This window comes from Patagioenas fasciata, chromosome 14, assembly GCF_037038585.1.
Source record: "Patagioenas fasciata isolate bPatFas1 chromosome 14, bPatFas1.hap1, whole genome shotgun sequence".
In the NCBI taxonomy this organism is placed as follows: domain Eukaryota; kingdom Metazoa; phylum Chordata; class Aves; order Columbiformes; family Columbidae; genus Patagioenas; species Patagioenas fasciata.
This window is the reverse complement of record NC_092533.1, coordinates 198,887-222,715: the sequence shown is the minus strand read 5'-3', so window position 1 is coordinate 222,715 and position 23,829 is coordinate 198,887. Positions and strand designations below refer to the sequence as shown.

The 23,829-nt window shown below is 45.6% G+C and overlaps 1 protein-coding gene across 5 annotated transcripts in view; it reads right to left on the bottom strand.

Moving 5' to 3' along the window:
• The window catches only part of KDM3B (lysine demethylase 3B), a 51,302-nt gene extending 27,804 nt beyond the window's left edge, over positions 1–23,498 (bottom strand). For 2 of the 5 annotated variants that reach the window (XM_071814581.1, XM_071814582.1), the window contains exons 1-8: positions 23,214–23,498; positions 10,758–10,925; positions 8,540–8,653; positions 7,985–8,090; positions 6,026–6,150; positions 4,589–4,657; positions 3,116–3,691; positions 315–1,557 (exon numbers count right to left, since the gene is read on the bottom strand). In XM_071814581.1, the coding sequence (XP_071670682.1) occupies positions 315–1,557; positions 3,116–3,691; positions 4,589–4,657; positions 6,026–6,150; positions 7,985–8,090; positions 8,540–8,653; positions 10,758–10,925; positions 23,214–23,384 (2,572 nt within the window). In that variant the 5' untranslated portion in view covers positions 23,385–23,498. The remainder of the gene's footprint in view (positions 1–314; positions 1,558–3,115; positions 3,692–4,588; positions 4,658–6,025; positions 6,151–7,984; positions 8,091–8,539; positions 8,654–10,757; positions 10,926–23,213) is intronic. The other 3 variants (XM_065848782.2, XM_065848783.2, XM_065848780.2) reach the window with 3 other exon arrangements.
• Positions 23,499–23,829: the final 331 nt, after the last annotated feature.

Here is a 23,829-nt window from a genome sequence, read left to right as displayed (position 1 = left end):
GCAACAGCAAAAGGACGCTGGCCCCAATAAGCATATTTTCAGACATCTGTGTGCTCACACTCACGCAAAACCACCAAGTTTGTTCAAGTCTGCAGCATACCACACTTTGGTCCTGACAAATATGCTTCAACATTTCCCAAAGTGAACATGTTGATTCAAAGACAAGAAGCATTAAGCTTTAGCCTTGTAAATATCCTGTGTGCTGCCTACCAGCATAAACTGAGGTTTACACCTGTGGTTAGTTCATCACACAGGAGACATCCCAGTATTCCACCCCACCTGTGCTTCCAAGACACCCTCACCCAAGTCCTCACCTTTCAGGGGGGCTGTGCGGGGCCGGCCCTTTGGGGCTTGCTTCCCTTTCCCTTTCCCCAGCAGCAGCTCAGCATTGCGCTCTGCACTGGAGCCCAGTTTTGCCATCAAGTGGTCTGGGATGCCCTTCATACAAGCCTTGGCCTGCAACTGGTCTTCAGAGTCACTCAGATCAGACAGGTCACTATTGGTACTGGAGTCTGAGTCCTGTTTGGATGTCAAGCTACGCTCATCTAGAGAGAACCTTTTCACAGCTTCAAAAGGGGCTCTGCTCTCCAGTGGAAACTCTGCCTGCGAAGAGAAAAAGCCATGTGGATGTCTGCCAAACACATTAGAAAAAGTTTTCAGGAGAGGATTGTCCTGCTGCCCAGGCCCAACAGCTGGTTTTTCCTCTGTTGGGCTGGAGGAGAGTGTGGGCATCTCAATAGGCTGTGTCAGGTTGCTGGTGGGTGAGCTGGAGCGGCCATTGCCTATAGCGGAAGGACTCTGAACACTGGCAGCAACTGCTGAACCAGGAGGACTGGAGATCATCTTGGAAGAGTCAGTTGTTATAAACAAGGTTTTCTTCTTAGCTAGAGAAGAGTCCGTAGAGCTGAGTGATTCTGGCCAGCCAGAAGTGGCCTTATGACCCACAGGTGCAGAGGGAGTAGAAACCCCTGTCTGAGATGAAGATGCGAAGCCACTGAAAGGACTGAGTTCTGCTTTCTCAGCAAATGCGAGGAAAGGGTTTGACGGTTCCTCTCTTGATAACTTTGGGGGCTGTAAAAATAGGTTTTCATGACTATCTGGGGGGCGAGTATTCAACAGACTTCGTGAAAAGGCCGGAGTGAGGGTAGGCATAGACTCCACAGGCAGCTTCCGCTCCACAGAACTGCCAGACTGGGCTCCTGGTTTAGTGTCCACTGAAATACTTTTACCTTTACAGATCCCGGCACCCGCACTATCTGTACACTGCTTGAACGAGTCCCGACTAGAGGCATCTTCAGTCAAGCTCTCAGAAATGACCGTGAAGTAGTTACTAGAAGGTAGATTTTGGGACATGCATTGAAAAAACAAGTTCTTGGACAGATCAGAGTCTTTCTGAGCCTCTTGTCCAGCAGAGCCGAAAGCAAACCCAGAAGACTTGCTTTCCGGAGTCACCACTCCATTTGATTGGTTCCTTCCACTCCCAAACACCGAGGGCTGGGAAGCACTTGGGAGAGAGACTCCAAATCCAGAAGAAGCCAAAAGTGAATTTCGGGAATTCTAAAACCAAATTAAAAAGCATTAGCCTATTAGAGGATTCCTGTTTGATTCAGCAATACTTTGGCTCATCTTATTGCACAATTAGCATTCTACTTACCCACCTGCAACAGAAACTTCCAGCAGAATTATCCACAATGACAAAACTTCTTTAAAAATTCTGCTAGACTAATTTTTCCTACCTACAAGATGTTGAAATTAATGAGCTAATGGTGCCCATTACATACTAAGGACACGTGGAGAAAATGAACACTTAATGTCTTATCATGCTTTAGAACAAAAGTGAGACACAAGACAAAGTGAAATACTTCACAGAAAAGCAAGTTATTTAAACTGCTGATTGCTTTAATTCAAATCAGCAAGAAGGGAACCTTAATTGAAACCGCTTTTCAATGATCTCCCATTTTCACCCTCCCTCAAGATCATCCTGAAAAGCTTCTCCTACTTAACCAGCACCCTTAAAATATTTCTCAGTACAACCAAAGTGCTTCCTTAATACCACTGATGACAGATACAATTTCGACCATTTACCCACACAATTTGTAGTTGTTTCCAACTTTGAACTTTTTTCAGGCTTTTTTTTTAATGTAACAATTTAACTACGTAACCCTCCTGCTTTCTACAATTCTGTTTCTCCTTTACACCTTACCATTCAGGAACCCTTATCCCAGTTTCAACATCTCACCTTTCCCCCCATTCTGTTAGCTAACACAAAAGAAAGAGATGAACCTAATCCATTTAACCTCCTGGCAGTTACCTTGGGCTCTCTAACGTACCTCCCATTTTCTCCTTTTTTTATTCTGTAGACTACGAGTTTCTTTATTTTTGGTGTACTTACTGAGGTGGGTTTTTGGTTTTGTTTTTATAAGCCTCCATTTGATTACGTAGAAGGCTTTTACTTTGTTTTTAAAGGGGCTTCTCTTCTACTTTTCCCCTTGAGAACAAAGACGTAACTAAAAGGTCTTCAAGCTGCTTCCAGATTGAGCTCTTGATCAAAATTTATTCTAAAGGTACCCATCTCAAATGTTTTAATTATTTCGGTTTTCAGCCCTAGACAGGACAGGACGCGACTGGTTCATTTTTCTACTACAGAGATACCATAGCTGTAACAGCTGGTCATCTAAGAGAGGTTGTCTAAATGTAGCCGCTTTGTTTTTCTGGTTTTGAGGCTTTTATTTTAAGTATCTCAGGGCACATTTTCATACAGATGTATTTATATAAAGGCAAGAGATATTAAGCAGGTTATCTTCCATATGACACAACAAAGTTAACATAATTAAGTTCAGTGCCTGTGTGACTTTAAGGCTGCACTCCTCAGACTAAGGCTGAATAAAGGCAGGAGTGCTAAAAAAGTTCTGTCTTACAACTCCACCAAATACCTTTTCTTTTGAGCTCTCAGACCAGGTAACAAAAAGGTTTCCTTTGGGAAGGGAGGAACTAAAAAGAGAAAAAATAGTTTTCTCAGTTCCATGGACACACTTTTTTAACAGGAGCATGTTGCAGAACACCTATTGCAAATATGTATGTATGCCTTGAATATGCTGGATCGTGGGCTACTCACCTCTCCCTGGGCTTGTGACCGGCCCGTTTTCAGTTTCTCCTGTCCAGTAACAGCTGGCAAACTGGTATCAGAGATTCTCACAGTTGTTGGCGTCAAAGCACTTGTAGTAACTGCAGCTGCGGAGGTCACCGTGCCTTGGCCAACTTGTTCCAGTGATTTTCCTGCCTCTTTACATCCAGATCCAACTAGCAAGGCTTGTCCAGCCACAGGGGAAAACGGAGTGAAGGGCAACGGTGGGTCACCACCAACTGGCTCATCTTGGACTACTAGTGTTCGGCCGTTCTCTTTGGTGTAAGTGGCAAAGCGAATATTGCGATTAATCTGAGGAATGAATGAAGGCTGTTTGGCCCTTGGATCCAGTCCTGCGTCACTACTGGAGCCTCCTTTCCAAGGACCTCTGCTTACCTCACCTCCATCACTACCATTGCTATCCACCTCACCCCTCTCCTTTAGCTTCTTCGTTGCAGGATCAAACCCAGACTCCGAAGCATTTTTCCTCCTGCGTCCATCCTTTCCCTCCAGACCTTCTTTCTTCTTTTTCCCTTTAGATGATTTAGCTGCTTTCAGGCCCCCTCCCTATAATACACAAAACCATGCAATCACTATACAGAACAATCAGGAAACCGGTTCAAATAATATTATTCTGTTACAACAGAACACATAACGCTACTCTCACACTTAGGAAAATTTAAATGCAAACTGAGCCATCTAAGATACCAAGGGAACACAGAGCACAAGCACAAGCGCAGTCTTGTCTTTCCTCTGCTAAGACAGGAGCCTCGCAGTCAGGTTTTCAGCTGGGCTACCTTGCTGTCACATGCACCACATCATGGGAGAGTCTGGAAACGTGGCACACAGCCACACTCTAACACAGTTCTTGCTCATGTATAGAAACCATTTGCACACTACTTTTTGCTACAAGTCTAATGCTCAGAGTTCTTCCGAAGGGCACTCTTTCTGTCCACTACCCAACCCTACCAAATTTAACTACAGGAGATAGTTTGACCTTTAGCCTAGGGTAAAAACACAGGTTCAAATGTTATCATGGAACCTCTCAACTAAAGCAATGAAATGCCACAAGCATACAAGCCAGATGACAATTTTTAGAAACGTCTACAAAGGTCTGTGAAGAAGCACAAAGTGATCCTGTTAGAAAAAGGCACTGAGCAGAGGGACATTCTCTGTCAGAGCACTACCCCTTAGAATGGAGCACAGCAACCACGGCTACTGAGCCCCTCCAAGATCTGTGCTGAACTCAGTAAAACGGGCCTGAGCAAAAAGAGAAGATTGTTTAAAGAAAGCTGTGATCATTTCTCAAAGCGGTAAAGAAAATTTTCCTCTTCCAACTACATTATCAAAAGCCCACAGTGAACATAACATCAGCTTTCAGTTGTCTCCATGCTTTAGATATTTTATATCTAAATCTTTATGAAGTTTCACACCGTATATGTAAGACCTGAATTGTTGCAGTACCTCACTTGGAGAAGTGTTATCCATCACCACGTGAATCAGTCGAGGATCCACCGACTTTATTTCACCACTCTAATTTGTAAGCAGATTGATATTGAGGAGGTAGGAGTAAGAAAAGAGTAGGTTAGTTTTTAATTCAGAGCACATAGAATCCATATAAGAGACCTTAAGCACAGGGTTTCTCTGCAGCTCCTCTCCAATTTGCCTTTTTTTGCTGTCCCTCTTTCTCAGCAATACTACAACCTTCCAGGTTACCCGCTATCCTTCTGCTCCTTCGCTATTTCAAAAACTTTCAGATTTGATTCCTACTACTGAATCCTTGTACATTTGTTCTACTGAGCATTTCTAGAGGCATTCATTGCATTAAACATAGCTCTTCTTAAATGTTAGCGTTGTTGTAGTCTTCTGCACATCCACTCTGCTAGATGTGGAAAAGACTAACGGAAGGAAGCACATTAATTTGTGCTAAGCAGCACCATCAGCTCCCCACAAGGAGCAATTAATCCCCAATCTCTATAACTGTGCTTGGATGTTGCCTTTTTATTTCACAGTAGATACACAGTTAGATGGGTGCTTCCTGGCATGGATCTGCTGCAAGCACACACTCCACAATTCCAGTGCCTCTGCAAAGCACCACACTTATTTACCACACATTTCACAAATTTCACTCATTTACCATTACACTTCTTTCCTGTGTACCAGCACCAGATCCAGCAGTCAGAGTGCAGGGCTACTGCAGTGCACCCGGGACTCGCTGGGCACGTTCAGTGCATTCATTCTGCACAGGAAAAGGCTACAGGGACGGTGGACTCGAAAAAGGGAAGGCTGCTGCTGACACGGTGATTTACACGCCGCACCTCAGCCCTGTTCCTAGTTGCTCCTGAAAAGGGAGCAGGCGGCTGGCGAGGCTGAGCCACCTGTCAGACGGCTCAGGATGCGCTCCAGGTAACCCAGCAGCGCACAGATCTCCTGTGCTGTTGACAACACTTGCTAGGTTCACCGATAGGAACAGGACAAAGGCAAACAGCCTAAGGGAAAACACATCCATCAGGTTTGTTTTGACTGTGACTTGCACTGCCTGAGAAAAGGCACAGGAAGATCACAGCATTCCAGACCCAGACGGCGGTTTTCCGTACATCAGCATGCTCTCCCACCCAGAAAGACACTTCCAATATTTTTTCATATAGCATTCATTTCCAAAGAAATTCTTATAGCTTCATTTATAGAAGCGGGCCGTATATCATCATTTATTGTGGGAAGTCACCATAACAGGAAAAAAAAAAAAATCTGTGAATTACAACATGGATAATTACGTATTACTCATCTTCTAAAGCAAATAACAAAGAACCAAAAGCACAAGTTTTGGTGAGGCTGTCACTGTCCACAAGATATTGAGAAATGTATTTTCGGAAACACCAAAGCAGTCCTCCATATTTTTACCTCAGTCACAGACACCTCCATAAGACGAGTTATGGGGTCCTGATGGCTCACAACACCACAGAGCCAGCTGTTTTCATCCTCTGGTTGGTAAACCTTAACTCTCTGGCCTTTGACGCTGTAAGGACCTGGAAAAGAAGGACTGTGAGTACCTTTTCCAGACAGGTTTTGTGTCATACTAATTAGGAGTAATATAATAAAAAAGAGTTCTGTACACATAATCAGGGCTTGGTGTGTGATCCTTCAGGTGGAAGGAAATTAAGACCCTAGGGCTTCTGCTGCAAATCCTGCATAAGCCAAGCACACTGTTGTAAAAAGTGAATAAGCCCTCACTGCTGCGACTCAAAGCTATTGTAAAGACAAAATTAATACAGTTTGCAAGCAGAAAAAAATGTAGAAGATCAAAACAAACTCACTCCTTTGACAAAATCAAGCTACGTGGGGGTTCCTTGCTAACTAAACTCTTTCGTTTTCTAACCTACAGGTCAGTAATTCTGAAGCATCCATCCAGTGGACAGTCCTATCATTCTGACTCAGTTCAGATGTAGCAAATTCCAGTATAAACTGCATGCAGTTCAGAACAGAAACACATATATGTAACTGTGGAAAACGTAATATAATTGCACAAATATCCAACGTCTCTAAACCAGCGAGTCTTAGTTATTTGACACAGGTAATGAACCATCTACAGAAATATTTCCCCCGATCCTGCCCTCACTCTCTGCATCAGCATGTGGAGCTCTCATCCTGCCCTAAATGCAGACAAAAAACCCGTTAATATCAGATCATCAAAACCCACATGACCACAGAATGGCAGAACAGTTTGGGTTGGAGGGACCTTCACCCAGTCCCCTCTGCCATGACAGGGACATCTTCACCAGCTCAGGTTGCTCAGAGCCCCATCCAGCCTGGTCTGGGATGTCTCCAGCGATGGTTCATCCACCACCTCTCTGGGCAACCCTCACAAACATACCTACTTCTGTATTAAAAATCTATAGGAGTTTTATGTATAGTTTTTCAATTGCAGCCTGTAGTTGGCCTGACACTGACAGTACCTGAGACATCCCCAAGGCAGGGACAATGCTCTCTGTCTGGATCTAGTCTTCCACAAGATCCGAACTCCCAGTGATCCAACAGCCCGTACCTGACACAACCTGATCGAGGTGCTTCGGAAGAAGGCTCCAGAACGGACGATTCTGCAGCTACTTGCTCATGTAAGAAGTATTGTTCCCACAGCATTTTTATCAATAAACATTTTTTTCACCAAAAGGCACCACATCCCCATTAAGAATTACATCATCCCTCAGAGGTAACACAGTGGGCTAGCTCCAGGGTGGCCACCTGGGCCAGGAACTATAACTCTGCAGAGAAAACTGTTTTGGCACTTGACCTAGAGGACCCCAACCTGACAACAAAGTTGCCACCAGGCTTAACCCCAATATACGATCCAGACAACAGTGAAGGTATTAACTCTACACTGAGCAGTCACAGCCTCCTTGTATTTTCAACTTAAACAACTCATGGATTAATTCTCAAAATGCCAGTATTTGAATTTGACATAAGAAATTTTTAAAGATCAGCAACTACAGAGTAACTTCACTTCTAAATTTCCAGAACTATAAAACAGAACCATAGAACAGGACCAAAACTTTAAAAATTCAAAACTAAAACTTAAAATAAGGGAAGTTGTAAATACATGGATGTTATCGATAAAATGTTGTCCTACTTTAACTACATCTTCAGTGATCATTCCCAGAAGGTACTTCTGGTTCTATCTCAGCAACTGCTTACCTGTATCTATGATAAAATAACGCTTCTTCGTAAAGAATTTGCAAAACAATACAGAAAATTTACCTTCCAAATCAAACGGTAACAGATACTATCACTATTCTTCTTCACAAATCCCAGCATATTCTAACTGTTCCCCAACGAAGTAGACCTGAGATAGAAAAACAGTCTCACCTCTACTAAATATCTCCTGAAGTTTCTGGTCACTGATCAATGCATTGACAGATTCTCTTAGTGAAGGCTGTTCCTGAAGAATCTGATTTTGACTCTCTGTTCCCATCTGCCAACAACAAACTGTTTTAACAGAACAGTATAGTCTTTTAAGATAATAGAACCATTAGTTGTTAAAGGCCAGCTCTTCTTGGACTGCTCTCAGAAGCTGGCAAACACAAAAAAACCCAGAAAAATTAAGAAAAACATTGCTAAACATGCCAGGAGGAAAGAGGGACAAACCGCGCGTAAGCTGCGGCAGAACCTCCGCTGCAGTGATCAGCTACAACGCGCCTGACAGCTCGCCCTCCCTCCGAGCGGCGTGGAGCCGAGCCAGCGCTCTCCCAGGGCAGGAGGGCAGCGCGAGCGCCCAGAGCGGCAGCGAAACGAATGCAAACACGTGGCAGCGAGAGGAGGAAGGCAAAAATATATAAGTGTAACAGTAAAAAAAAAATAAAGTTATCCACGAAGCACAGCACCGAGTTAAATTTGCACTTTAACTGAACACAGTACAAATACCTGAAACAAACGTAATCCACTGGCATCAGACAGGAAACGCAAATGTCTGTCCAGAAGAAACTCGACTGGGACCACAGAGCCTAAACCCAGCTTATCTACCAGAGGAGTGAAAGTCTGTGATGAACAAAACACAAAGGTTACAAAAATGACTGAGCACACATACAGGCCAACCACAGTTATCTGCACATGCTATCGAAGTATCACAAAGAGTAACAAGTTTAATTTCTCAACTTGCACCACCCAGTGCCTGAGTTTTAATGCCAGTTGCTCATTATGTCTAAGTCAATAATTCTTGAACGTGTGGCATAGTACAAGAAGGAATTACAGAAAATTATCTCCACTTCATTAGAACGTAAAGCAGAACTGAACATACCTATTGTAGTATTCATATTTTCACAAGTAAGCACCTTCTGATGCTCAGGTTAAAAAAAGCTTTGGTTAAAGGTTAAAACTATCCTACAGATTTTGGATGTAGCCTTCTGAAAGCAGTGTTTTTATTCCTGCAAAGATGTCAGGTGTCAGTAATTTATATGCACATTATTAAAGGTAAGCTTTCCTCGCCAGTGTTTTGTGCAAAACTGAAATTAATAACAAAAGTACTATTGATATTCAAGCTGCAGGACAAATCACTAAAAGTATCTCGCAGAATCAGAATGATAACCTTAAAACATAACTTGCTGATGGAAGAGGAAGTTGCCAGCCATCAGTCTTGGCAATGTGTTATCTGCCTCACACTCACACAAGTTTAACACACGAGTGTTCACGACATTTTTCCCTTAGCAGCTCTCATCAAGTTTTTTCCCACTCCATTCTCCTGTACACAACAGGATGAATACAAAATTTATTTTCTCAGTTTATGTAAAACTATTTCCTAAAATTCAACAGGACTAGAAGAAAGAGATAATGAAGGACTAATACACGTTCGCAAGTGATATATCTCAAAAAAAAATCTCAAAAAAACCCCAAAAGCCACCAAGCAAAGCCCAAACCATCCACTCCGTGACGCGGAGCAGCTGGCTCTCCAGAACCGCCTCGCTGCGCATCCACGCTCGGGCGGCCTGGGCAGGCTCTGGGGGCTCCCCGGCTGCCCAGCTGCAGGGCAGGGGCTGCAGACATGGCCTGAGTTACAGCGAAACACTCCGGGGTCCGAGTGGACCCATACTGCTTCCAAGAGGCTCTGACAACTCATTACGCAATCAGTGTGCAGATCACAGTGACGCCCTCAAATTACCCAGATATTGACATACTTGGGAATCATCTGAAAGAAACTGATCCTGCATAAAGTTTCCCAGATGAAGTTAAACTAGAGTTCACTCTTGCAGACAAGTCAGAAAAAGGAAAACTCTGCCTATGGAAAAAACACCACACATATAACCTCTGCTGTAAAGGCCTCGTTCTCTTCTGCCTTAAGACAAAAGCAATAAAGAAGCACCCAGAAAAAGAGGCAGTGCTGAACTTGTTCCTTTGAGCCCAAGTATCCATTTTAAACACTAAATTAAAATTCAGCCAACGCACAAGGTCCTTGACTCGAAAATACACGTCAGCATGCCTGTGCACAAAATGCGGTATTAAAAAGCAGACAGTAGGATCCCCAGCAGCCCAAGGACTGCAGGAGGAGAAAAGAAACAAAAGAAGGGCAAATAAATAAAAATTAGACATCATGACCACAAGGGTGGGGTTCTCACATACAACGATCCTTCCTCTTCGGAAGCTGCTAAGAGAAGGAGGAGTATATGGATATATTGCTCATCAGGGTGTCTGCAGAACGGGCATACTCGGGTATGCTGGCTAAAACATACTTGCTGTAGTCTCGATGCAAAAACAATGCATCGGCCTTTACCATACAAAGCTCTAGAAAGTTCACAGTAAGACCAAAAGGCCTATTCTCACAATTCAGAAAAGCCTAACACACTCAAAGTTCTCCAATAGGGGGAAAAACTAATATTTTTGGACGTGTACCCTATCTCTTCGGAGACCCACTAGTAACCAACATCCCCTTTCCGTGAGGTAACAGCTTATCATTGCTGGGGCAGGAACTGGAATCATGCCGCCTCTCGGCTGCTTTTCCAGAGGCACTATAGTTCCCAGTTAACTCCTCTATTCACCATTTAAAAGCGATTTTTGGTACTGCAGAACGGTACAATATCCAAGCCTTGTGTTTCACAGCTGTGTTGACGCAAATCTCTGAGGATACGAGAGCATTTGGCCACATACTCACCAGGGCAGGCCACTGGGTCGGGGACACTCGCGTCCCCTGCAGCGTCACCGGATCATTTCGAGGTGCCCACACCAACGATCCCTCCAGCAGCAGCACTATCACTTCTTCAGCATGGACTTTCACCCAGGCATGTTGCTTCCAGTTACAGCCATCAAATTCCACAAAGATCTGATTTAAAAAAGTTCAGAAGGCATTTCAGCTCTTTTCAGACACTGAATAGAGAAAAAATAGATTCCTACAATCCCTGTGGATAAGGAGACAGCAGCTTTAGTCAGAAAAATCAGAACAAGTGTTGTAACGATAACACTGAGATCATCACATCTACATAGCTGTCAAACATTGTAAAAGAACAGGAACCAAACCCACATTATTGACCTATGAAAAATTATTTGTCCCCAAACGCACACCACTGGCTCCAAGTGCTATTTCCCCATACAAAATTAAAGATGTAAAAATGGTTCATCACAAAATACAGCTGATGACACAAAGCAAGCCTCTTTCACATGGCAATTTTGCAGAGAATTTGGACAGTCTCTACCAGCATGGTAACCGACATTCACAGAACTAAATCCTTCTGCCAGGAAAGCTTGTGAAATCCATTCTAAATCAGAAATTTTGTGTTGACTTGTACATTACTGAACTCCCTGAACCAAATGCAAATATTTTAGATGGCATGAGATTATGCAGAAATATCTACTCGCTAGACTCTTCATGACCTTATTTACAAGTGTGAAAATAAACCAGACTACAATTCTAAACGGCTATTCTGAGATACCATCCTTGTTTTTCCTACCACAAAGGACAAACGTTAAAGCCTTATGAAACTGCACAGTGAGAATGCCAAGAACAGGAACACGGTTGCAAGTCTCTTTCCATGTTCTGACAAGTAGGGCTGTTAAATTAACATGGCTGCATTCCAACCTTTCATCTACAGAACTTACATACTACACAAACATAATCAAATATGTCAGATGAACAGCAAGAAATTCCCAGTCAGTTAAGAAACACCATAAGCTGGACAGCCAAAACAGAGCTTTGTAGTAACTCCACGATGACTGGGGGTATTGCGGGACAGCCCCCAGCTCTCTGTCACCAGCGATCCTCATCAGCAGGAACCAGACACTCGAAGGCTGCTCCCCCAGCCCAGAAAGGGGAGGGGACGGACCGAGGCACCCTCCTGGGGGATTCTGGAACGGCACCCGCTGCGCCAGCTGCACCAGAGAAAGAGACTCACCCTCCCTCCCGTTCAGCACGGGGACTGAACACCACCTCAGTTTCAGCGCGCCCGTACCTTTCTCAATACATTGGAGCTACCTGGGCAGCAGCACGTGAGATAAAGAGAGGACTACCACATAAGAACAACAAAATGGCACTGTTTCTTTTTATGTACGGTATTAGTGAAGCAATCATCTTGTTGCAATTCTCTTATCGTAGAGGTTATACGAAAAAAGGCTGACGGAAAGAACTATTAGAATAATGTTGGCTTTGGAATATATTCCTTTTTGCAAGATATTTAAGAATTTGATGAAAAGGAAGGGAGATTTTCTACCTAACTACACAGACAGGACCCATCACTAGCACATGCCCTCAACTGACAGGGACCTCTAAACGGAGACAAATTCAAACAAGCACCACAGTGCAGGTTACCACTCCGTCCCAATCAAATCAGGATAGCTGTTATTTTTCATGTATTGTTTCACACAAGACTTAAACAAGTCAATTTACCTTAACCTGTAAGACACCTCACATTTCTATGAATCATTATAAATTGATGGTGTGGAACAGCTGTACTTTTAGCTGAAAATTTATCATGCTACTCCCCGGTTTAAAAAAAGAAAAAACCTACAAGAAATAGCCTGTGATGAACTTCAAGATGGGTGTTCCACATTTGTTTAACACGTTCATTACATATTCTGACAAACACTGTGCACCCATCACATACAAAGCAGCAGCAAAGCCCAGCAGGTGTTGTGGCAGGACCCCTCTCAATCACTACCAGGAGCTGTGGGACCCCGGCGAGGTCCCCGCTCACGGGAAGCTGGCCGACACTATTCCACTGCACAAGAGGGGGATGAGGGAAGACCCAGGGAACCACAGACCGGTTGGTCTGACCTCAGTACCCGAAAAACCACCAAAATCATGCAGGGTGCTAGAGACATTTAAAGGACAACGCAATCATCAGGTACAGTCAACAGAGGTTCACAAAGGAAAAATCCTGTTTAGCTAATTGAATCTCCTTCTACAACAAGACCACCCATCTGGTGGATGAAGAGAAGGGGGTGGATGTAGTTTTTCTGAATTTTACTCGGGTTTAGATATTGTCCTGCACAGAATGCTTCTAGACAAGCTGTCCAAGTGTGAGATAAGGCTGCTCACAGTGCAGGTGAAGACACCTGGCTGGCGGTGTTCCTCGGGGCTCAGTCCTGGGGCCAGTGCGGTGCAACCGTTGTATCAATGACCTGGATGCAGGAGCTGAACGCACTATTAGCAAGTTTGTGATGATACCAAACCGGGAGGTGCTGCTGAGTCTCTCAAGGCACGAGAGCTCTTGCAGAGGGATCTACGCAGGTTGGAGTATTGGGCAATCATCAGTGGCATGAAATGCCACAAGTCCAAGTGGCAGATCCTGCACTGGGGATGGAGTAATGCCCAACACCAGTCTAAACTGGGAGAGGAGCGGTTGGGGAGCAGCCCTGCAGAACAGGACCTGGGTGCTGGTTGGCAGCAGGCACAGGAGGAGCCGGCAGCAACACTGGCACCAAGAGGGCAAACCACGTCCTGGGGACATCAAACGCGGCATGTCCAGCCGGAGGGGCTGTCCCGCTGTGGGCAGCGCTGGCACAGCCTCCCCTGGAGCCCTGTGTGCAGTGCGGGCCCCACCGCTGCAGAGGGATGGGAAGGTCCTCGAACGCAGCCAGAGCAGGGAACAGACCTGGGGAAGGTCCTGTGAGGAGCTGCTGAGGGCTCTGGGCTTGTCTGATCTGGAGAGAAAGAGGCTGAGGAGCCATTTCCTGGCTCTGCCCCTCCCTGAGGGGACATGGGATCTTCTCCTGGGATCCAGGGACAGGATGACTGCGAATGGCCAAAACTGTGCCACGAGAGCTTTAGATGTGACATGAGGAAATCAGGAAGCATTTACTGACCAAGAGGGCGGTCAAATCCTGGACAGGCTTCCTGGAGAGGCGGGTGCTGCCCGGGCCTGTCAGCGGTCAGGAGGATTTGGACAGCGTCCCTAATACCCCGCTTTACCTTTCGGTCAGCCCTGAAGGGGCCAGGCGGCTGGACGAGGCGGTCACTGCAGGTTCCTGCCAACTGGACCATTCTATTCCACCACTTATCTCAGAAAACAGACCTTACAGAATAGCTTCCCTTTCTAAAACCCCAGAGCCATGAACTGCTTCAAAAGGAGAAAAAAACCCTTACATTATCGTATTAAGAGCGTCTCTCTCCCCTTCAAAACAGAGAAGTAATGGCAAGTCTGGTTTACATGCTTTACATTCAATATTCGGTTTTCTTCCATCTTTGTGAAATCAACATAAGCAATGGGGTCCTGCCAAACTTGGACTTACAACTACTGAAAAGGTGTTACTAATTCAAAGTCCATACCTAACAGCATTTTCCTCCACACGGATATGCAGGGCAGCTGCTCCAGGTCCATGCAACACCGGCGTGATACTGTCAGAACTGTCAGTAGTTTCCAACAGATCACACAGCAATAAACAGGACAAAAGCCCCAACATGAACAGCTACAATCTCAGTCTCTGTTTCCAGAATGTGCAACAGAATCACTTTGTGCACTGTGTAAGAAGCAGAAGCTGACTTGCACAGCACACTGCATGTCTGTGTATATACCGCTCCGTATTACTACAGAAAATATCTACAGCATATTTATGAACTCATGTGGAACATGCTTAGATTCTACAAGAGAAAAACACTAAAGCAAGGAAAGTGAGAACAGATGAGACAGACTTGAGAGTGAATAAACATATTTTCTTTTGATATTTAAAGTGGTAAACAGAAATACTCCACCTGAGCTGTAAAACCCAGAAGCCTTAAGCAAAGTGCCTACATTATAACTGAGAATTTCCCGGCTTTTTCTCACCTTAATCTGAAAATGCTGTAGTTCTGAGTCAAGAGGGAAATGCGTATGCTAAAGCCCTGGCTACACAGAATAAATCACCTCTCAAATGTGTCGATGGCCCTGCAATGCAGAGTGACACGTACCCAGTACCCACCGCACCTCTGCTGACCCTCCCAGTCCTGCTCGGCCAGTTTAGACCGACCAGAGCAGCAAGGGCGCTTTGTTAATACCGTCACTTTTAAAAGTGTTGCTGCTTATGGCAACGAGATCTGCAATTAGTGCAGATTACAATGTCTGTATCACATCAAGAAAATTATGCTGCTTAGAAAAAAATGCACGTGCAGGATTTCCCAAGTTCTGCTATGGGGAAAAACGCCTTCCCTAAGCATTTCTAATCCCAAACAATAAACATTTTTGTGTTCTGTTTGTTTTTAAATCTACAAGACCCTTTTTTTCCCCCAATATAAAAAAATGATGGTGCACACACACCTGTAACTCTTTCCTTCCCCGTCCCCATTTTTCTGCCTGTCCCAACAAAAAGTGCCACTAGAAAGCAGAGCTGTTGCTGTTGCTCCACTTTCTTTGATATACAAAGACAGCCTGAACCATCTGTTTCCAGAAAACCCATTCTTGTCCAGCTACTACCCTAACTTTCAGGCCTTAATACATCAGAAAGAACTCTCATCTGCTTCAAATGGAACTTCCCCATAAGTTTTCCAACATCAGTTCTACTATAAAAGCAGCAACAATAGGAAGACCATAGAGTAGATAAGAGTGATATATTGGCTGTTTTCATCGCATGACACACAGGCTCTAAACACGATTTATAAGAGAAAAAATACTGCAGTTTATTGCATTAGAAATTGCACAATGGTCTAATGTAGATGCCATCTATTAAAAACAAAATCTTTACCTTTTATAGTTTTATATATTATAAAAAGCAGAAGATGGCAAATAATGGAAGTTCAAAAATATCCCTTAAAATGGTCTTAAATTTTACCTAGTTTGGAAAGGAAGGATGGTCCATCAGTTGCTAGAGAGCAGCCAGAGGCCCAGGTTCAACTCCCTGCTTCCTCAGAGGCTTCCTGCATGGCCTTGGCCAAGCCACTTAGTCTCACTGGCTGAGTTTCCCCATCTGCAAATTGGAATAATAGTACTTATGCCCAGAAAACAGGCACTGGTAGGAATCTGTTGCAGACTACCAAGTAAAACTGGGTAACCAGTCAGTCCATGACCTCTTACGCATGATGCAGAAAGAACTACACTGTCAACATGTGGGAGAAGAAAAAGGGAAGGTAGATACTGAGATTTCAAGTCAGGACACACACTGGAGATCTCATGCAGCTAGTAGCACCATGAAATGAGATTAAAAGATTAAACTACGGGAGTTTTCTAATGCAATCAAAGTATTGTTTTGGAATCTGTTCTGTAAGACAAAGATGATGTCACACTGATGCTTAGAAAACCTTTAGCTTCCAATACAGTAACTATGCTTCAAAATATTTCTTACAAGGAAAGGCAAAAACCCCAGTCTGAAATCCCGCTGCTCGCCCAGGGCTGCACAGGGTGTACATGTACGGAACACGTGGCCCAGAAACGAAGCACACGCAAGCAACTGGCGATTTCCTGCAATCTCCCTCCATGCTGTTTGCTGAAAGGTCCAGGGAAGCATCATGCACAAGAGACAGGAAGGAAAACTATGTTTTTATAGCAGCCAGCTACTATATTGACTTAAGAAGAACGTCAGACCAAACTCTTCCGCTGAAGTCTTCATCAACAACTTTCTTCTCACACACGAAGGAAAGCAACACAAATGGCCCCACCGTCTCTCCCACATGCCGCACGGCTTTTTTCCACTTTATCCGATAAGACTCAGGACAACTGTCAAGCAGCTGAACACTTCCAGATATGAGCCGATCCAGAGAGCTTTGGTTAACGCCAAACCAGAAAATGAGGGCGCCAGGTATCTCTCTTGGATAACAAACGCTATCCAAGCCAAATTTGGGACCAGCAGTAACCTCACAGCCCTGCAGCTGCATGGCCAACGCAAGCCAGTGACACCAACCGACTCCAGCCCGCTGAGCCGTGACAGACGTGGCACCGCGCAGCCTCGCACCCGAAACCCATCCAGTCATCGCGGCGCGCTTTACGCCAGGCAGAGCCACAGATATTAATCACTACCCTGTGCTTTTTAAGAGGAACTTTATTTCAGAAAACGTTTGCATTCCTACTGAAACCTCCAGCCCCTTCTGTACACCAAGAACTGAATCTCAACTCCCGAGGCCTGTCCTCAAAAAGTGACACCTTTTTCCTTAATTTATATTAAAATTAACAGTTTTGAACGTTCCCTGCTATCAGTAGGGACTATAACTTGAAATACTTGAGCTATTGGAAAGTGTGAGTTTCACGCATACATATTTTTGTCAAAGCAAGGTGAAAATTATTAGTTTTAACACTGAAAGTATTGGAGAATATTATTGCAACAATAATTAATAATGTCACTGATAAAGCTGCCATAAAAAACAAACTCAAGTTTCCTTAGCCACATTGCTGGCCTCGAGCGTAACGGCTCCTCACGCAGATCGGGGAAGAATCTGAGAAGCTTTGGAGTTTTTACCATCCCAGCCCCTTAACATTTGCTATTCTAATTGCTAATTCTGGTTTGCCTCACGCCCGCTCCTTTGCTTTCCAAGTTCGGCGTCTTCCTTAAAAAACCCGTTACTGATGAAAGTAGCAGTGTATCTCATTTTTCCTGAGTTTCACAGATTAAACTGGACAAAGTAAAAAATTTATTTTAGGTTATTAGATGCTAGACCACATGACTACAGTTAAAGTAAATCCAGCCTCAAAGAAAAGCTTTAACGTGGAGCTCAACGCCACATTCTCAGCAATCTGAATATAAGAAACCAAAGTTATTCATCTTAAGCAGAAAATCACAACATTCTTTAGAAGAATGTCTAAGAAACTATCAGCCCCTCTCCAAAACCCCCCACCTTAACGTCATTTACCATACTAAGCAACCCTAACAAATGAAATAAATCTCTGAATACAGTTATTAATGTCAAAACGGACGAGGTGGACATGGACAAAACCACGGCTTTTGGAGGAAATTCAGAAAGATGGCAAAAGGTCTGCTATGCCCACGAGAACCGCAAGGAAAACCTGACTCCACAAACCACTCCCCGTCTGTCTCTGTGCTCCGCAGACGGGGCATCGCCCAGCGCGGGGGAGGCACCGAAAAGGGACCCGAGCCGCGAGTCCGGCTCCGAGGCAGCGGCTGCCGCAGGAGGGCAGGATCCGCTCACCAACGGTAACCAGACACAAGCGCTAACACTTTTCCAGCTACATACAAACCTGCAGTAAGGACAGCTTCAAAATAAAACATACTTAGAAACTACAGAAGAAAATAAATCTGCCACTGATTGAAAAGTTGGGTGCCTTGATTAGACAGAGCATCTAATCAAGAAGAGGCAGCACAGCCAGTCAGCTGCGGACACCAGCGGCCTCGAGGGAAAGCATGGAGCTTGGCGCAGGTACCGGTCACAGCACAGCGGCCCCAGGACAACAACTACGTGGAGGTAAAACTGAGTTTGGGTTTGGGTAGAACTGGAAGCATTAAGACTACTGAGAGAGCACTCTTAACACCGCAGAGAGAAGTTACTGTACCAGCAAATGTATTTTATGAGCACATTAAAAAGCTATTCAGCAACCAAACATAAACATGATATACAAACTTTCATCAAACTGGCTGAACGTCTTGGAAAGACATTTCTCCAAATAGAAATATTTTTGAAGCCACCAATGATCAACTAATGATGAAGGAATTCACTGAAGCACGGAATAAGATCAACCAAAAGAAAATAGCTACTCGGCACACAGAACTTGCCCAAGGAACACGCACAGACACACTACCTGCAGGAGATGGCTTTCCTGCAGAAACAAACACACACACGCTAACGCTTTGTACCTCAAGGAGTTAAAACTACAAACCAGATGTCTTGAAGCAGTTTCTCAGTTAAAACACTGGCCTACTCTTTTCACCCAAAATGTTTAGGAAGTGGACTGCCGAAGCAGAGAGACGTGACACAGTAATAACTCCAGACAAAACCCCAAAATAACTTTGTCATAACCACTTGCATTTCAAGTAGAAGTTGCTCCATATTCACAAGTCCCTGTATCTTCACCTTTTACAAAACTATCAGTCTTCTATTTGAAACCTGACAGAAAAGGTATGTGAACGCAGCATGTGACTGCGTATGTTCCACAGGAACCCCTGCATCAGGTAGGGCCCTGAACTCACACAGGCGTACAAACAAAGGGACCTTTCAGACTTCTGTACCTCCACTGCCACCTCCCCTGAACACTGAGAGAACATCTCGCTATGGACACTACAGAAACCTGCATTGCTGCAACCATGTCAACGACAAAAGCGACTCACAGCTGCCAACCTGTGGCTCAAAGCCCATAGCAGCTTCAGTGCTGAACTTCTGTCCTTACCAGCGTGTGATTCAAGCTTTGGGTTTTGTTTGGAGTGGGACACGTGCATCCGCCTTAGAGAACAACATACCAACAAATGTGACAAGACAGGAACCTAAATTATCATTATACCTACTAGTATTCGACTTCCTAAATTTTGCTCTATTTGCACAGCTGTTACTGAGTCCACTGCTTTCTGTAGCCATCCCTACAAATTCAGTTAAATGAACTGGTTATATACTCACCAAACAGATCGTAAAGCATATGGTTTCTACATGCCCAGCTTATGGCATTTTATTTGGTGAAAAGCAAGCCATGTACATGCTATGTCAACACTGTCCACCCAAGAAAAAAAAGCCAAAGGAAAAATACACTATGTTTTGACAACGACGGGAAAAAATCTAAGGTCCTGCCAAAGCATACTTTGTTTTTCTAGCCGCTTTTCCTTGTTTGCATTGTTACACTTCAACACTACAGAACAATATTCAAAAAAGTCAGAACAAATAATCAAGGGCATTCCTGCAGACAAACTTTGCACAGTATCTTCCACCTTTCATTTGCAAAAGCTGGATCTGAACACTTCTATGAATCAAACATGCAAGAACGCTACAAGTTTTCATATCGTTTATCAGTATAAATAAAACTGTCAGAGGCTATTACCACTAAGCAGAAAGAAAATGGGTTAACTCTAGTAAGAGATTTCTTGAACATACATTTTAAGCAGCAAGCCTATTTGAGCAGGAATTTTCCAAAGTCAGATAACCATGGTTCACTAGATCTAAACCAGGGAATCTGAAATCTTTGATTCTGCTGCACCAGACACCAGGCAGGAGAAGCCGCAGTTCCAACTCCCTTTTCCTCCTTCCATTTCTATTGCAGTTTCAAAGCCCAAGCAACCCCCACTCAGACCCACCAGAACGGAACCGCAGCAGACACGGGCTCAGCGCTCAGAGCGCAGGCGCCCGGCCCCGGGCTCGCGGGGTCCCCGTGCCCTCATGCTCACATCCATTCTCTGCAGGAACACTTTCTTCTCCAACGAGACCCAGCTGGAAAAACTAGTTGAAATACCCTGTTATTTATGGTTAACTCAAACAGCTCTTATACTTGCAAGGTAAATTAGGCTTATTCCACAATTCAGATAGTTTCTAAATAATTTCTAAATATCATCTTTATTCAATAAAATCCCTTATGAATAAAATACTTCAGATTACTATGTTTTCGTTGAGCTGTGCAATCTACATATCACCTACAAGTGAAAATGTCTTCAGAACACATTCAGTTATATGTGCAGATTACTGTAGGAAATACATAAAAACTCAGACACAGAAAACTTGCGTGAGACATAACTTAGTATCCATGAGGAAGGAAAGAAAATAAACCCAAACATGATCTCCTCCTCTACCATCTACTGTAAAAAGCATATGTGGTTTATTCCACACCAAAACCCCCAGTGTTCTAGGGCTCCCAGCTCTGCGGGATTTGTGCAGCTTGTCTATGCATTAAAATACTCATCTCACATATGTTTTATTCCACTTAAGCAAAAGCAGCACTGCCTCACATGCGACAGGTTGAGCTATTTTGCCATTGACATGTAACGTAACCCTTCACAATTTTAGGACAATACCAAGCTAAAGCCTGACAAGTCTTTTATGATTCTGTCCTAACAGACGTTTTGAGAAAAAGGGCAAGATGTGTTTCCAGTCAGAAGAGGCAAAGCTCTTTTCTAATAGCAGCACAAATTTTCCTCAGGATTTCTTCCAGGTGCTCTGAAGATGGCACAGCTAGGACTGACCACTGTAGACAGTTTTTATGGACTAACCACCATTAAAGTATTCCACGTTTTCTCAAAGAAATAATATTTAAGTGCTACTCTCCATAACCAAATTCATACAGGGAAAAACAGCAAAAGGCTTCACCACACCAGAACAAGCAATAGTTCCCTAAAATTCCAATAGTAAAACAAACCCACAAAAAAAGAGCTATTTCAGCTGCTTTCTTAAGTTCTGTACTTCTGAGTCTTCTGACTCAGAAAGGTGCAGCTAATCGACCGCAGTTTTGGATTTCTAAAAGCCCAACACCAGACTATGGGCCCGTAAGTGGAACTGTCCCTACAGGACATCAGGAGAAAGCACAGCCTTGAGTAACCCAAAGGGCAGAACAGGTTTTCTTTCTAGCCTTTTCCAGGCCTAGTTCACATTATTACTTCACCTTGGGTAAGTATTTCCTAAACTGTGGTTGACTGGTACCAACTTGTCATTTTCTTCTAGCAGAATGAATTTAAAAAGATGACATTTTTCTGATAGTTATCACTGTTACACTATTCATTATGCATGGAAGGTTCCATGACAACACTAAATATTCCACATGACGGAACTCTGAAAAATCTGCCTTAAGTATCTTACACAGCTCACATTTAAGAGTTCTTGTATAAATTTGGAGAATATACTGTTTCGAGACAGCTGCATCACTGAACCTGTGCTAAGTGAAAGGTTATTGATGAAAGGAATTGGGGTGAGAACTGCAGGGCTGAACGAAAGGAAGGAATTCACACACCAAAAATATCCTATTCTTCCCACGCTACCAAGCACAGACGCTGATCTTTACATCGTTAGGGCTGCACGGCTGGACAGCAATGACTAACCAGGAAATAAGGGACTACCTTTCACTGGACAGAGATCCACAAACAAACAAACACACACTTCACCAGTCCTTGCACCGAAACAGTAATAAGATGGGGTGCACACCAAAAGTTCAGTACATCATACACATATTTGAGATGGATGATTCCATAATGCAAGAATACTGATGATACATATGGCAAACACAGTCTTCCCCAAGAGCAGCTCTCCAGACCACGCTTTAGTCAGCCCCAAGACATTTCCATATTTCTGACAGAGTCTTAAAAATCTGCTCCATTTTCCTTTTGAAGATCCCCTTTCTGCATGTTTTTTTTTTCCTCCTCAAATAAATAAAGGAGGAGTTGGAGTGCATCACCACAGCTCTCAACCAGAGACACGGGGTGCGAGGCCACCTGGGCTGGAAAGCCCTTCCCGCTGACGGCCCTGCTGCAGCTCTGAAACAAGGCCAGCGAAAGCAGCATCACTGTAGGGAGTCAAGAGAACTGCAAAGAAGCCCAAAGAACTTATCATAACAACAACAAATTTTTAAAAAGCCAGTCATAAAGAGAACTAACAAAACTCTCCAGACAGAATGTCATTCCCCCTAACACGGGTCATTTTAACAGCCACAGCTCTCAGGAGCGTGCCCTCGGGTCTCCGCAGTCTGCCACTCTTACGGCGGGAACCTGCAGAGCTGACACGCAAAGAGAAACAGCACAGACACCTTGCAAGCCCTTTCTGAGATCTCCAGCCAAGCGCCTCACTGAGCCGCACCAGAAACGAACCAAGCAAATGCTAAAGAGTGTTTAAACACATTACACAAAGCACAAATACCTACAACTCAAAACAAAATCTAGGACGGAACTAAATCAATAATCTCCGCTCAAAATTACACCTCCAAACCAGGGGCATCATGTAGGCTGACCAAAAACACCTAATGCCTTCCGGGAAAACAACCACCCGGCACCCAGAAGTGACACCCGGCCCAGCCGCGCTCGTCCCGCGCCTCCACCCGCCGCCCCGGGGCTGCCGGGCCCCAGCCCGCACTCACCAGCTCGGGGCGCGCCCCGGCGGGCCCAGCGGGAGCGCCCAGGCCGCCAACAGGCCGCTGCGCGTCCCGCCCGGGGAGGCGGCGCCCCGGGCCCCGGCCTCGCCCCGCAGCCCTGCCCCGCAGCCCTGTCCGGCAGCCGGAGGCCGCGGCCCACGCGAGCAGCCCGGCCCGCGGCGCCCCCGCCCGCGGCCCCCACCGCCCCAGCCCCGCCCCCGCCGCCGGGCCCTCACCGCCAGGTCCTGGGGCACGGCCCCGCTCATGGCCCGCACCGTGCCGCTCCGCCAGGCCCGGGACGGCAGCGCAGGCCCCGGCTCCGGCCCCGCCGCTTCTCCCTCGCCCGGCCCCGCCGCCAGCAACAGCAGGAGGCGCTTCCCCACGGGGGAGGCCGCCGCGTCCGCCATCCCCGACGGGCAGGAGCCTCCTCCGCCGCCGGCCCGAGCCCTCCGACCGCCGCCGCCCCGAGACACCGAGCGAGCGGCCGCCCCGCGCTGGGCCTCCGAGCGCCGCCCCTCAGTTCCGGCATGCACCGCGCCCGCAGTCCCCCCCTGATCCCGGTATGCACCGCGCCCGCAGTCCCCCCCCCGATCCCGGCATGCCCCGCGCCCGCAGTCCCCCCTCCCCGATCCCGGCATGCCCCGCGCCCGCAGTCCCCCCCCCCGATCCCGGCAGGCCCCGCGCCCGCAGTCCCCCCCCCGATCCCGGCAGGCCCCGCGCCCGCAGTCCCCCCCCCGATCCCGGCAGGCCCCGCGCCCGCAGTCCCCCCCCCGATCCCGGCAGGCCCCGCGCCCGCAGTCCCCCCCCCGATCCCGGCATGCCCCGCGCCCGCAGTCCCCCCCCCGATCCCGG